The sequence below is a fragment of the Saccostrea cucullata genome, unplaced genomic scaffold (assembly GCF_032062105.1).
Source record: "Saccostrea cucullata isolate Sc308-1 unplaced genomic scaffold, CSIRO_AGI_Scuc_v1 ctg23817, whole genome shotgun sequence".
In the NCBI taxonomy this organism is placed as follows: Eukaryota; Metazoa; Mollusca; class Bivalvia; order Ostreida; family Ostreidae; genus Saccostrea; species Saccostrea cuccullata.
The window spans coordinates 1,373-16,731 of NW_026920323.1; the positions used below are offsets into that span (position 1 = coordinate 1,373).

Here is a 15,359-nt window from a genome sequence, read left to right on the forward strand (position 1 = left end):
TTATGAATTTCTAAAAGTTGTTTCAGATTTAGGGTTTGTCTTGACAAAGAGCCAAGGTTATGCTGTTAAAATCAAGGTCACTGACAGAAAAAAATTTCTTTTCCACGCTATGAACTAGTAAGTGAAAATCAATCGAGGCTCTTGAAACATAGATTACTTATGATCGGAGGTTGTGTCATGACCCTGATCAAAGGAAATTCTGGCAAATCAAGGTCACTGACAGAGAAAAAAAATGTTTAAGCATAACTTCGTAATTAAGATTCACTGGAGGCTCATACTGAGAAGAAAGGTTGTTCACATTAGAAAGTGCAGTAACCTTGACCCAAGGTCTGTACTTCCTGTCCACAGCTCCAACGGAAGACCTACTTGTTGCTTTGCAACGAGCTCGGCTCTAGTTTGTCTTTAACATTCCTTGCAGATTAGAAATTTCTTCATTTTCTCTTGAACTACAATGAATGAGTATGAATATCTTTATTGTTACGTCCTATGGTACCGTACTTGACGTCCAAACTTTAGTACAACCTGTTTTGTTTTAAAAAGGACAGTTAAATGGCGTAATTTGTGATTACTTATAAATAATTTATGTAAATGTAACGCACATGACGCAGGTAGGTTAAGGCAGCACACAGATCAGAATTCATCGAATCCACACTTTTTTGTATTATGTAACATTGATAAAAGTCTTGGATGAAACTATTGCTATCATTATGCATTCTATAGCCTTCAATGGGACTTAATTTAACTACAGGAAGCCCCAGATATATATAGGAACATGGCGTACTGATAAAGTGAAAAGTTCAACACTTCCTCGGGGATAATTAATTTCTATTTGTAATAATGGTTATATATAATAATCTCCGTGCCATAAAAGGTGTTTCTAGAATCCCTCTTTCCTATCACAGACACTACGTTTCACTTTCACTCGGCCAATACTGATCAACAGTTATGAAGTCACAGGTTTGGTATTTAACCCCTGTAACAAATGAATAGATATTTATAGCACCCAGAAATGACAAAATTCTGTCTATATAAATGAAACATATAGAGACAACAAACATTATTCAAAATCAAAAGTTCATAAAACGATACAAACCAAAACCAAAAGATAACATCAGAGGAAGGCTTTGTAACTGCTTTTTTTCTCATGAACTAATGTGGATCAGCATATATTTCTCTATTGCCACGTCATAACATCACACGTGAATTCACGACCGTTTGATCACTGAACGGGCACTCTCCGATAAACTTCCCTCTCTATCGTCGTGTAGGTTATTTCCCTCCGAGGAACTGTACATAAACGAGTCAATGAAGGACTCCAACATCAAATATAGAGAAGATAGACAGTAATAAGGGTTTAAAGTCCATTTACATGTAAACAAAAAGTCTTAGGCAGAAATATATACAGGAAGGTAAAATCATCAGATATGGGATCAGGTGACAATGGCGACAAAACATCCCAGATCGATCTGACCTATTCTGACCTGTGTTCCTTGTTATGAATAGATAAATGAAAATTCTTTTAACATTAAGTAAGAAAATGATGTCGGTTTGTCAGTAGCTTGCCTACAATAATAGTAAGCATGTTCCTACATAAAAAAAGATTGATAGTGAAAGAAAAGTTGAAATCATTTCGTTAATCATTTGATTAATTTTACTCTATTAGGATCCTTTTAAATGTTCTATTTTATTTACGTGACCATAAAGAGAAAGAATTCATTCATGTTGCAGTCGTATAGCTTTAGAGAGACCTGAAAACTAACATGGTCTCTCCATTGAACATTGCTGTCCACGCTTGAATAAAGTTGTTGTTTAACGTTATATCAAACCTGGCGCCAAAACCTTACAGGGAACAGACATTCATCATCTGGCAGACTGACAGCTTTGTATAACTTAATTCTATTTCTATTAAGTATAAAAGTCAAGCACATATAACACACTTTTATTGCGAATGTCAACCTAAAGTTCTGACAAAAAGGCTGTGTTTGAGTAAAACATCTTCATGAAACCAGTAGAAAATGAAGCAACGATAGAACCTAACAACGATTCACGCATTCACTTCACTCAAAAAATGGCGTTGTTAAATGTTATATCAGATATTTTGCCTAGACCGTCTAGAGAAATCAATCACAGACAGACTGACAGATTTACTATTTCAGCTAAAGTAAATGAAAGCAATATCTACACAAGTTTTATGTATTTTGTCATTTAGAATAATGTTATTTTTTAATTTTAAATTCCCGTAACGTTTCCTCCACCTACATAAAAAATTCATATCAGGTCATATTGAAAACTGTATAGGAAGCTTTTGGAGTTTGAAAATTACTTTTAGCAAATTAAATTTTGGAAATGAGGTTATTTCGTATAATATTTTGGAAACTTGGATCAATAATACCGTATATAAAAAGTTGTGAGAATTCTGTTGAAATGTTTGTAATTTCATGAAATGAAAAAAGAAACACATATCGTTTAAATGCAATATATTTGAAGTACCTATTGCTCCAGAAAGTTGGGTTAAACCTTCCCCCATTATCAATAGTGTTTCATCTTTGCATGCTGTGAATTTATGCATCACATGATTAAACACCTAAATGTACGACGATTCTGATTAAAGCTGCGGTGAACACGGCGGGTGTGACCAGACGGCAGGGAATGCTCACTCCTCCATGGCACCTGATCCCTCCTCTGATGTTTTAGTGGTCTGTGTTTGCTTTGAACGTATTTTGTATTGTTTTATGGACTTTGATATTGAATACTGTTCGTTATCTCCATATGTTTCTTTTGATCTAGGATGATTACCAATTGGTTTCTTTTCCAGTATCTACTCTCTAAGTTCACATGATTCACGCCAATTATTATTTTTATTCTGTAATCTTTTCCCTTGCATTTATCTATTTCACTTTGACAGATCAATGAGGTACATTTCAAGGGACACCGACATCTCCAGCACCATGTTAAATGATAATGTATTGAAAACGAACGGTTTTGTTCTGTTTATTTTCATAATTATTTTTCACTCTCCAAATTAGTCAGATTCTGTGAAAATTATACTTTTTCTTTTGACTTTAGGATTTTGAGTCCATTTCTCCTCAAACTCTCTTAGACACGCACCTGGTAAATAATAATTAAGCACCTTTGTATACACTATCGACAGGTGTATTTCAATAAGAAGTTTATAATGTGCATGATATTTTTTTACCTTACAAGTGATCTGAAGAATGTTAAAATAAGTTAAATAGACTCACAGTGTGTAGTTGTGTAGTTGCATTGTAAACTGATGCGAAAATCCTAAAAAGTTGAATAAACTACAATCACATATGTTTATTTATATAGATATTATATGTTCGATGCAGTGTCAAGAGAGAAAAAAAGTACCCATCTCTAAATTACATTGCTAGCACTCTACCTCTAGGCTACCATAACTGCTTTATAGGTATATTAAATTAAATTTTAATAATAACTCTCAAGATTTCCACATGCATATTATGCATTTTTTTACATACTACTATTTCGTCTTTTACATTGTTCTTATTCTAATGATCTGTCAAAAAGCAGTGTGTGTGTATACATGGTGTATACATGGTGTATAGATGGTATTTGAACACAAGTAGTCAATTACTAATTATTAATTACACTGATCTACCAGATTGTTTGTTTAAATGTAATTCAACAACTAATTGTTATTAATTTTCTGATACTCCCGAATACATATTTTTGTGATCATATATTTTTATGAGAAAAGTGACCTGTCAGATTTTCTGTGTATGCAGACAGTGAAACACTCTTGTGACGATGTGCTTGTAAGGGCCGAAAAAGAAGTCTTCGTTAAAATCATGGAAAATCACTTTGCTATAAGAATTGTTAAGTGTGATTTCTATAAACGTGTTTTACTGTAATTACGAGTGTTGATCCAAACGTTCGTGGAATTTCTTCATATTTTATTTATTTTTAAGTGAAATTGTTTGAAAATTACAAATGAGAATATAGACACGTGTTGAATATTTTAAATAAAAAACATTTGAAATATTTATAAATGATAGTTACTCTTTGGCAGGTGCCATAGAAACGCTTGTTTAGAAATGCGGGGGAGACATTAACGCGTGTATTTTCATTTCAATTCTTGACACGTATGTGGTACGTATAATATACGTATGATACGTATATCCCTAGGTGGTATATAAAACAAAAATTATGTCATTATTACGATTGCTTGATCTTTTATAAACCTTTGTGAGAGAGTTTAAATGATTTTAGTGGATATTTAGTTTATTAGTTGATGATTTATTGTATATCTTTAAGTTGTTAGACAACGTCAAATTTCGGTCAAGTCATATTCGTTTTGTGAAAATCCCGGAATCACTCTATCTTAAACGCCTATATTGTTGACATAGGCTGGAGAAAATGCATTAAGTTACTGGTTTAATGGCATAAGAGATTTTAGAAAAAATAGAACTTCCATAGACGTTGATTAAAGGTGTGACCGCGTTTTCAAGGCTCTGATTTAGGTGTTGTTCCCCCTAGACAAATTATAAACGATAATGACTGACGTATTGTTCTTTACATTGCTACTGAAATTGGAACATCATATGAAAAGATGGGGAGTTTTTTTTAAATATGAGTGAAAAATGAAGATAAGTTTGTGCGAGAGGATACAGAAGACTTTTCTTGAGAAAAAAATGGAGAAAAGGAAAGCATATAGTAGAATTACGTATTCGAATTGGACATTTGGGTGAGATGCTTCTATAACGTGACGTGGCATATGTAACTTGACACTATGTCGAAGTCTCCCCCGGGTTTCACAACTATCTATTTTCAGAAAGTTCGTATGACTTTATTGGTGATTGGAAAGTGGTGAAATTTTCCAATATTGTTGCATTATGACGATATATTATAAATCTGCCTGTTGTTTGCAACCACCAAATCACGATAAAATTTTAGAAAGAAATTCCTTTAACTTTTGGATCACCGCTCGTATATAAAATCATTAAGTCTACCACATGTTACTCTCAACACAAGTGTTACTCATTAATATTTCAAATGCAAAATGCTATTATTAGCTATTACAACTACCTGTCAGAAAGGTGTGACTCTTTATATATTTAGACACAGAAACTCTGTTGTGTATCAAGGATCCAATCCAGAGCAGGTGAGATTTTTCATCATAACTGAGGCTGTACGGCGCAATTATATCTAGTTGTAGTGTCAGTATACTAGGTGACTGAAAGTTTCCATCTTTGTCAATTATCTGTACTGAGCTGGTGTATTCATCACACACCAGGATGTGTGATAATGCGTCTATACAGATTCCACGTGGTGTAAGTCTTTTCTGCGCTCGAGGCCCTCTGTAGGAGAAGCGATATCTTCCTTCACGATTTGTCACCACTACAGCACCAACATCAGACACGACAATATCTCCATTGTTGTTCTCTGTGATATATGAAGGACCACTATAAAGTTCCATACCAGTGTTGGCGTATTGCATTGTCTGTATGAGCTGCCCTTTGTCGTTATACCGTGTTACTTTACCTTTATCTGTTTCAGTATTATACATCCCAACCAGCAGATCTCCATTCGAAGGTGAGCTGAACACACAGAATGGTTTCCATTTTTTCATTTTCTTTATCAATCTTGACTTTTTTATGTTATCTGTAGTTTGTTGTAATTTGATTATATTATAGCTATTATCTATGTAAATGAGTTCACCCAAAGTATTCACAGTATGTACCCCATGACTAAATGTATCAAATGTATTTGGAACACTATCTGTCAGACGATACAACGTATCACCAGTTATGTTTGTTAAAATGATATTGTTGCTGTACCAGTCACTGATCCAGACCCGGTCTGAAGCTAAACAGGAAATGTGAAATACACCACTAGCAGCAGTCAGTGGGATAGATGTGTACAATACAGGGGAGGACATTATTTTCAACAGACGTTCATAAGTTATTTGTCTTTTTCCAATCTCTATGACTAGGATTTCAGTCATTGATCTCTTCAAGTCCTCTATGTTTATTTCCTCTATCGGGGAGAACAGTGTGCAATTAGATATTGCATCTGTCTTTGGAACAGTGATTTTCTTTAGGAAAAAGAGTAATTCCACTGGCCTATTTGCTAGCTGTTCAAATCTGTTTTCATACATCTCAATGCTGAAAAGGTGTCTGTCCATTTTTAATTTCTGTTGTTGTAATCTCTGAATAAACCTTTGATTTCGATTCTTAACTTCACACATCACAGTTGAAGCGAGGGCTTTTAGACCTTGGGCTTTTGTTAACATTTCGGAATGGGAGTTAAAGATTTTTCTGTCGATTACTTTGACATCAGCTTTCATTTCTTCTAGGATAAAAAAGATATTAAAGAGCATCTCACTTCTGATCTTCATAATGATTCCTTTGTTTTGCTGACGGCTTCTTTGATAGGCTGTTGTAATGTCAAGTATTTTATGTTTTGTACGTTGGAATAAACCAGGCAGTATTCTGCATTTTCTGTGCTGTTTACAATGGACACAAAGGGGAAGTTCACATGAAAGACAGTATTTTTCATAGATTCTGTTTGGATGTGTCACACATGTTTCTTGCTTTGTCAGATTTTCATATTTTTCACGATAAATTACAACATCATGGTGAACAGTATCTAGATTTATGAAGTGTTTGTCTTTACATCGTAGACACAAGTCAATTTTACAAGTATTACAATAGAATTTTGCTTCCCCCTGACATTGGAGACAAAGTGGTATTGTACACTTGGTGCTGAATCCTGGCATAGTATATTAGATGAAAACATCTACTGTATGTTTCTTGTATATTTTACTCGAGTACTTTATATCGAAAAATGCTTCTTAGACGTCAAATCACAAGAACAAAAAATTTGGAACATACCGTATAAGTAGAATTTTTAGCGAGGATTTAATTTTGGCATTATTAGCGAAGGAACCGAGATCGCTAACATTGAATATCGCTAAAAATTAATTGCATTTTATTTGTAAGAGCTTCATAAATGTGCATTTTAAAATCGCTAAAAAAGCATCTCGCTAAAAATAAATTACGAGTTTTTAAGGACAAATCGCTAAATTTGCGTCTCGCTAAAATTTCCACTTATACGGTAATGCAATGAATGAAGTAGATCGATGTGGTAGAGTCCGTGATGTCTTTTATTTCAAGTTTAACTTTGGATACATTGAGCTGACATGTGAATTGATTTAACTATTTTCTATTCAAAATTCACCAAAAGCTCCTTTCCACCAAGGATTTTTTTTATGTTCTTAGTATTTGATTTTTTATTTTAATTTTTCTTTTTTTAAGAATTTACTTGTAGCCGTAAACTTCAATCCGATCAAAGATTGATTACAGTTAAGGTATAAAGATGAAAAAAAGGTAAATCATTTTCTACTTAATTGACTATATAATTGATATTTTAAGTTAAAAAATGGTCTTAATATAGATCGGATACTTTAAAAGGAAAAAATAATACAAGGTTATACATGTATTATTATTGAATGTCAAGGTCACGTATGATTAATGGACATTAAAATTGCCATACAAAAGGTACTACATCGTTCTATTTTGTGAATGTTTTTCCCCAAAATCACTCTTTTGATTTTCTATGATGAAAGTTCATGTAAATAAAGCAGATATAATTTCTCCCTATCCATTCATTATTTTCGATGCCGTGCACATAATATCTTTCTGATTTAAACACAATAGTATTTAACAAAACTTTCCATTGTTTCAATATAAAACGCTATCGGGACACAGACGATGAAGTATCAATTTAAAATTTAAATGAATAAACAATATTAATAAATGCATGAAAGAATTACTCCTCATATTTTTTTTAAAAAAGAGATCAGGTACTTACTTTTTATTTATCATAGCATACTGAAATCCAACAGAATGCATGCATTGCTAAGTTTTTGATTGCTCCTATTGTATATCATCTTGCTAGTCATAGGTACAGGTAAACTTTTACTGTCTATTGAAACAAGGACGAGGTGTTTCCAGTACAACAGAGAGAATGAAAAAACCCTTTATGTTATGTTTTTTAAATTTTTGGTGAAGCAACAGACCATGGACGATCACAATACTTGTAGAATTAAAAACAATGATCTTACCCGATTGATTCACACCAGCTAGCGTTGGTTTTATGATTGAGTTAAGAATATGTGCTTTATGTATGGATTTATTCAATCATGTGTAAAATAAATGCTTTGATATGATTTTCTTTCCTTTTTTATTTATTTTATTAATTATAATAATAAAGTACTTTTTAGGCTTTATTGATACGCCATTTAAATTTAATGTTCTTAAAAAATTAAAAGAAGACACAATACAGTTTTTTAAGCTTGTTTTTTTTTCATTTTCGAATATTTTTACATTTTGGAAATTGTTGTTTGGTTTTTAAAAGTCATTCCTCCTCTCTTAAAGTGTAGGAAACCCTTATGTTTCGCGCATATTGTGAATTTAATAAGTTGTTTTTTTACTACAAAAACTCTTTATTAAAACCTTATAAGTTGCATCTTGTTACATGCATTTTTATTTGCAAGCAAATTGAAATTGAAATAAAATCCTGGTTTTATCAATTTTTTTAATTCAAAAATCATATGAAATGAATTTTGATATCATATTGACGATGCTCAATTAATTCCTACAGCATAGTACCGTGTGCAGAGCGAAAAACAATGTGATATAAATACAGCTTCCCTCACTGTACAGCGCCAGACCCACGGAGAAGTATTCCTCAGGTACAGTGACTTTAATCAGCCACCTGCGTCTGAAAAGTTAGAGACTGGTATCAACCGACTTCAAAAACACCATGCGTAAGTAAACTGATTCATCAATTTAAATTTTATTTGTCTGAAAATACCATATTTTTGGTTTGGCTACTTGACATTAAAAGTTTGGAAATACTGAGAGTTATATCTTGTTGGTTCAAACATAGAAGATGTTTACATATTCGTGAAATGTAAATATTCAATAAGATATATAATATCTGACGGTATAATCATAAACTTCCAAAAAAAAAGGGACAACACATATTTGACTTGTAATGAGAGGGAAGCATTTGTTTCTTAATAAAGTGCAGGGATCAACACTTATCCTATATTTGCTAACGTTTTAACGGTAACATGTACTTTTTTGATATGAGAAATCTGTACGGGTTAAGAAAATTGGAATTAACAAATATTCACTAAGTGCATCAAATAGTAGGTTTAGTTACATGTAACCATACGTCGGACATATATGTTGTTTTGGACAACTTCATGCAATACACTTTCTTTAAATCTGATTTTTAAGCGGTTAGCTTCGCTAGCCGCTTTATGGCATGTGTCCGATTTTTATCGACACCGGAAACTTCCATAAGGCGCTACCTATCGACAACGGAAACTTCAACAAAGCCTCTACCTAGTACCTATGATTTGTTTCTAACACATATAACATATGTTAAATAAAATCAAGACTATCAAAACAACATAATCTTTCGGTTTTTAATTTTTTTCTAATTTTGTTTGTCAATGAAATAAATTTATAATTGTTGTATTAAAAAAAGTTTATGCATAGGAGCATTTGGTGTCGAGATTAAATTTCCGTGACATCAGCTGATGGCGATCGGGCCCTGTGACGAAATTCGAAGTCAGCATGAAGTTTAGCTGATAACATTATCAACGCGTTAGATTTAAACTTTAGGAAGAAATGTATAGCGAGAAATATCATATTTGAACCCAATTTGCACAGAACTAAGAGGCATGAAAAATCTTGACAATTAGCACAGATTGAAAATTATATCTAATGAATGATTATTTTTGAAAGTTTGCTAAATACCTATGCAAGGTATAAGTTGTAAAAATACTTTTTAAATTTGAATTTGTCCAATTTGTTAATTATCATTTTGAGCCTTTGAGAAGTAATAAAAATTAAAATACAGATGCTTACAGGCATATTGATAGAAATTCGCATACATGTTTTTAGTAAAAAAAAAAAAAAAAAAAAAAAAAAAAAAAAACAATTTATTGCTTATGCGACATATTGAAGAAAGTGACAATGATACCTAGGAAATTCTTGCAATGGACAATTAAATTGGTTTTTATACACTGACTTTTAGTGAACCTTTGAATTTTTAAAATACTAGTATTGATGGATTAAACAACAACTTTCCTTTTCACACGTTTTTTATACAATATTTCATGAAAAAAATACTCAGTATATGTTCGTTTATACATATTGTGCAAGACTCTTTTTTAAATAATTGTCTTATACCATTTACTTATTCGAACATTTAATTGTATGAAAAGTCAATAATTATCATTTCTTAAAACTTTATTATCTTGTTTACTTGTCTTTCTTCCTGTGAGAGAAATAGTTCATACATGTAATATTAATAAACAGATGTACTCAGTATCTGTATCAAAATACAGAATGAACAGTGATCGGTCTCGAAAGAAAAACGGATCCTTAAAAGTTCCGGTGCCTAGGAGAAGTAAGCATCCCCAATGACAGGTCACACCTGCTGACCTGCAGTGAGCCTACGAAACTGAAGCTCTCTGAAATTAATTAATTCTCTGCTCGTCCATCCGTTTTTCTCAGACTAGCCAGCTAAAGATCTATGTACAGTACTCCAAACCAATTATTCTAAAGAATTTGAATGATCATTTTATTTTCTTTTTGAGTTGTTTGCTATAGTAGCCTTTACAGTTACCTACAGCTAATTTCAGAATCAATAGACCATGAAAGCCAATTAAATTTGCAACATCAACATAATTTTTGTTCGTTCTGAGCACTTTTGGACGCCACCAATGGAGACAATTAGGGAGAAATTTTTGAAATTGAACTTCCTGTCTTTCAAACTGAAAATCTCAGGTTGATATTTTGACACAAACATTTGGGACATCAGTCTGGGATGTTATTGGTTTTACCATTTAGTTAAGTACTACAAAATTCAGGGTGTCTGCTTCTTCCCTGATGACATTGGAAAAAGATATGCATGCTTACTTTAATGTCATCATTCAATGCATTTTTTGTTATTGTACACTGTACATATTCGATGAAAGCATGCTAACCGCTTTTCAGTACTTTCAGTACTTTGATTTTACGGGGTAGTCAAAACCTTTGCGAACTATCTCTATATCTACAAAACCAAAATTCAGATTAGAATAAAATTTATTTCGCACATAGCCATATACAAGTTCTATAAACAGAAAATTCTGTATAATATTTGCTCCTTTTTTACGTCAAATATGGAAATGACGTCCTTTTCCAGATCCCTTGTGACAAAAAATGGTTGTCTCAGTCAGACTCGTCAACGAACGACTGTATAATTCAAGATATATTTTGGAAATTCGTCGCTTGAAGTAGCGTATGATAATTTGTACACAATTTTAAAGAGACAAAAGACTTCCTAGAAATTCAATTCATGATTAGATTGATCATTTTAATGAAGGAAGGGAGACGTTTGAAAATGATAATTGTTCTGTCAAGGGAAAACAAGTTTGAAAAGAAATGTGTTTCAAATTAATTAAATATCATATTTTGTACCATTGGACGGGAATAATCATCAACAGAGTGAACGATCGCGAGTGCTCGCCAATACTCCCTATACTTCCTATAGAAATGTTCTGAGCTTGCTCTGTTTGAACAGGCCTAAAATTTTATGATTTTGCAGCGTTTAGAGTTTTCTTTCTTTTAAACTCGACTTAAAGAAACGAGTTGAATTTTTTCAATGATTGGTAATTCTACTCTTTTAAATAAATTTCACATCAATGTCCGTATACTGCATACAGGGTTATTTTCGCCCTGTGTTAATTTTACACTTTCAGACCTGCAAAAAATAACCATGTATCGGACACTTTCCGATGGGTAACCGCTTACATTTTCAAAACCCAGCTAACAGCTTTTTTTTAAAAAATCAGTTTGTAATGATAATTTCTCAATGAATAGCCTACAGCTGAGTTTCAAATTTATATTATAATGACACACTAAAAGCTATGTTCGAATTTATGATTTTCATTCTGTACCGATATAGCTAAAACTTCAGTAGAAGGGCATGGTCAATTCACTGAATACAATTCTTCATTTATGGCAGTAAATTTGCTATCTTTAAAAAAGAATAATTGAAAAAACCAAAAAAGGAGAAGAAAGCAAAAATCTCCGTTTTTGTCAACTCCGATTACCCAAACAGCGAAGATTAAGAAAAGAGAGTATTATATTTAAAAAAATCATTTCATGATGAAACTATAAGCCGTAGTTTAGTTCTTCATTATGATTTTTCTACCAAACTTTAAAAGAAGTGAACCCAAATTTTAACACAATTTATTAGTAGCAAAATATAAATGATCATATTGGGTAGAACATTTGTACAATTTGGTTTCAAATAAATCAAAGTATAGCTACGATACATTACTGTCACCGTCAGAATTTTAACATCTTCTCGGAGTTGATCTTGAGACATTTAACCAGTTTTTTCGGGGGTGGGTCTTCGTATCAGCGGCAATTATAATCTCTCCCTTATTATAGGTAACATCTGGGATATCATAAAGTATGTCAGTGTTCATGATTTGTAGAGAAAAAACTAAAATATGTACCCAATAAAAACGTAAAAAAGGAGAGGAACACTGTGAAATAAGAATTTTGTGAAGGTATCATTCTCTTATATTCAGTCGTAACAGAGGATTTGCAGATATGAAATTGATACAAATAATTTAAGAAATAGAATGACAATGTTTGGAAACATAAAAAATTACAAAGTAAAATAGGAAATGCACAAGGGCACTTCCATATAGTTATATTATGATTCTTTGAAAGCAAATAAAAAAAAATATTTATACCACCTTAAAGGTCTTGTCAAAATGAATACACATGTGAAGTTAAAAACCCTAGCTCCAACTGTTCAAACTTTATAGCCAAGATCAAACTGTGGTATTTTTGAGTAAAAGAAGGTCAAACTCCATGATCAAGGTCAAGAGATCACATTTGGCGGTACTCAAAGAAGGGTTCTGTGAAATATGAAAGCCAAAGCACCACCCAATCAACAAGTACGGGCTATGTTAAAGTTGACAACAAACAGACAGAAAAACAGGAAAACAGACAGGACAAAAACAATTTACCCCAAATCTGTTGATTTTCCCTTGAAATCCTTGCTTACGATTGTTTGAAGTCTGTTTTGTAAAGGAGGTGGATTACTTTTACCCCACCTCTGTCGATTTTTCCGTGAAATCCTGGATTACGATTGGTTGAAGTCTGTCACGTGAAGGCGGTGGATTACTTATACCAGTTGTAAATCGTTGTAAATCTATACCCGGTCGATGTATTACGTCACAAACACAAACGTGACGTCATAATAGGCACAGTATAAGCGTGATGAAACATTTAGCAGAGAAAATCATTTATAAACTACAGATAAAACGTAAATTTTACATCGGTGGGGGTAAATTCGTTACATAGTCTTTTAGTGACAGGGTATGGGATGATACCTGACCCCAGGATCATGAAACATCTTAAGCTTAAGTCAAAATATTCATGTTGTACAATAATTTTGATTAAGTCAAGTAGACAAAAATTAAATTATTTCTTAATATTGCTTTACAAAATTGTTGTTATCTGCCAAATTAGAGATTCGTAGAATAATTAAGAAACATTTTTCAGGCAATTAAAATTTTGACTTAAGTCTAAGTCTGTTTCATGATCCTGGGACCTGGTTAGTAAATTTCATACCTGGCGAGGCGGATACCTGGTTAGTAAATTTCATACCTGGCGAGGCGGATACCTGGTTAGTAAATTTCATACCTGACTAGGCTCCGCCTCGCCAGGTATGAAATTTACTAACCAGGTATCATCCCATACCCTGTCACTAAAAGACTATGTTACTAATAATACCCGGTCAGTTGAAAATCTATACCCGGTCGATGTATTACGTAACTAACAAAACGTGACGTCATAATAGGCACAGTATAAGCGTGATAAAGCATGTAGCAGAGAAAAACATTAATAAACCACAGATAATACATAAATGTTTCATCGTTGGGGTAAATTCGTAACATCATCCCGTACCCTGTCACTAAAATAGTATGTAATATACCCCTGGCATCTTTCGATCAAGGGGCATAAACGATCCACCATGACAAAGGCGACAGAAACGGGTTAGTCAATTCAGCATACAGTCAGATGCGGAAAAGATATCTTACGGGGTCCCGTTAGTTATTTTTTTCATAAATGATAAAGAAGACAACAATAGTTTTTTAATACTAAAAAAAAAGAAAAGTCACAAGGTGCTCTTGTCGAAAAATGTATCAATTTCATTACTTTCTTGAATTGCTTGTTTTATTTTATCTATGAAACATATGGAGATAACGAACAATATTCAACAGGAACAGAGCAAACATGGATCTCCAAAACATCAGAGGTGGGATCACGTGCCATGGAGGAGTGAGAATTCCCTGCCGACCGGTCATACCCGCCGTGTGCTTTTTGTCATAATTGGGAACTAACGGGAAAATCTCAATTTTGATATCTTATTATCAATTCATCATATAAATAGTGGATGGACTAAAACAATTAGTCAGTCAGCATTTGACTCAATGATAAATTGCATTTGCTGACAAGCTCGGTAATTGTATCGACCGTACAACTAACGGAATGATGAAATATGCCGGCGTGAAGCGTCGTAGTTTATATAATCTCATGAATCTTCAAAATTTAAATTCATTTCTAAATGACCTTGAGTGCCGAGTATAGGTCTAAATTTGAAGCCCTTCGTCAGCATACGGTGGCGTTTCCATATGAGTGAAACATTTTCAAGCGGGACGTTAAAAATATACAATCAATCAATCATCAACTTGTTTGTATTAAAAATTGTTGATACGTAGTGCATACACTTGCGTATCGAATCAACTGATATAAATAAACTCTATATATGAAGGTATATTGCTGCATAAGGAAGGGAAGTTGACAGTAGAAAAGTTAAATTCATCATGTTCATCATAAAGTTTGCATGTTAGATTAACATCAACTTTTTTTCAAGTAAAATATCCAAGTATGAAACATGTGTCAGACTCTCTTGTGCCTTTTATCCTATCCTCACCCGGAAATATCGTATAGGTATTGATTAATATAATTGACAGTGCGTCGTCGATACATCTAAATGTCGAGTTGAAGGCCATACCAAGTGTTTTCTTCTTTTCACGTATAAGATTTCGCACACATTCTGCTTCATATAAATTTAAAGTAGCTCTTATCCATGTGAATCTTTTGTCTAAATAGAAGTTGTGTACTGAACAGTTTTAATTTTTTAATTCAGATATCAGATTGATTGATTGCATATTCACTACTAAGTCCAAAATGTACTGACATTCCCTTTTTTTACTGACAAACTTA

The 15,359-nt window shown here is 32.8% G+C and overlaps 1 protein-coding gene across 1 annotated transcript; it reads right to left on the reverse strand.

The window, feature by feature from the left end:
- Positions 1-5,050: 5,050 nt before the first annotated feature.
- LOC134246919 (uncharacterized) lies at positions 5,051-6,608 on the reverse strand. The gene has a single exon (XM_062729266.1). The coding sequence runs from the start codon at positions 6,377-6,379 to the stop codon at positions 5,051-5,053; it is 1,329 nt and encodes a 442-aa protein (XP_062585250.1). The 5' UTR covers positions 6,380-6,608.
- Positions 6,609-15,359: the final 8,751 nt, after the last annotated feature.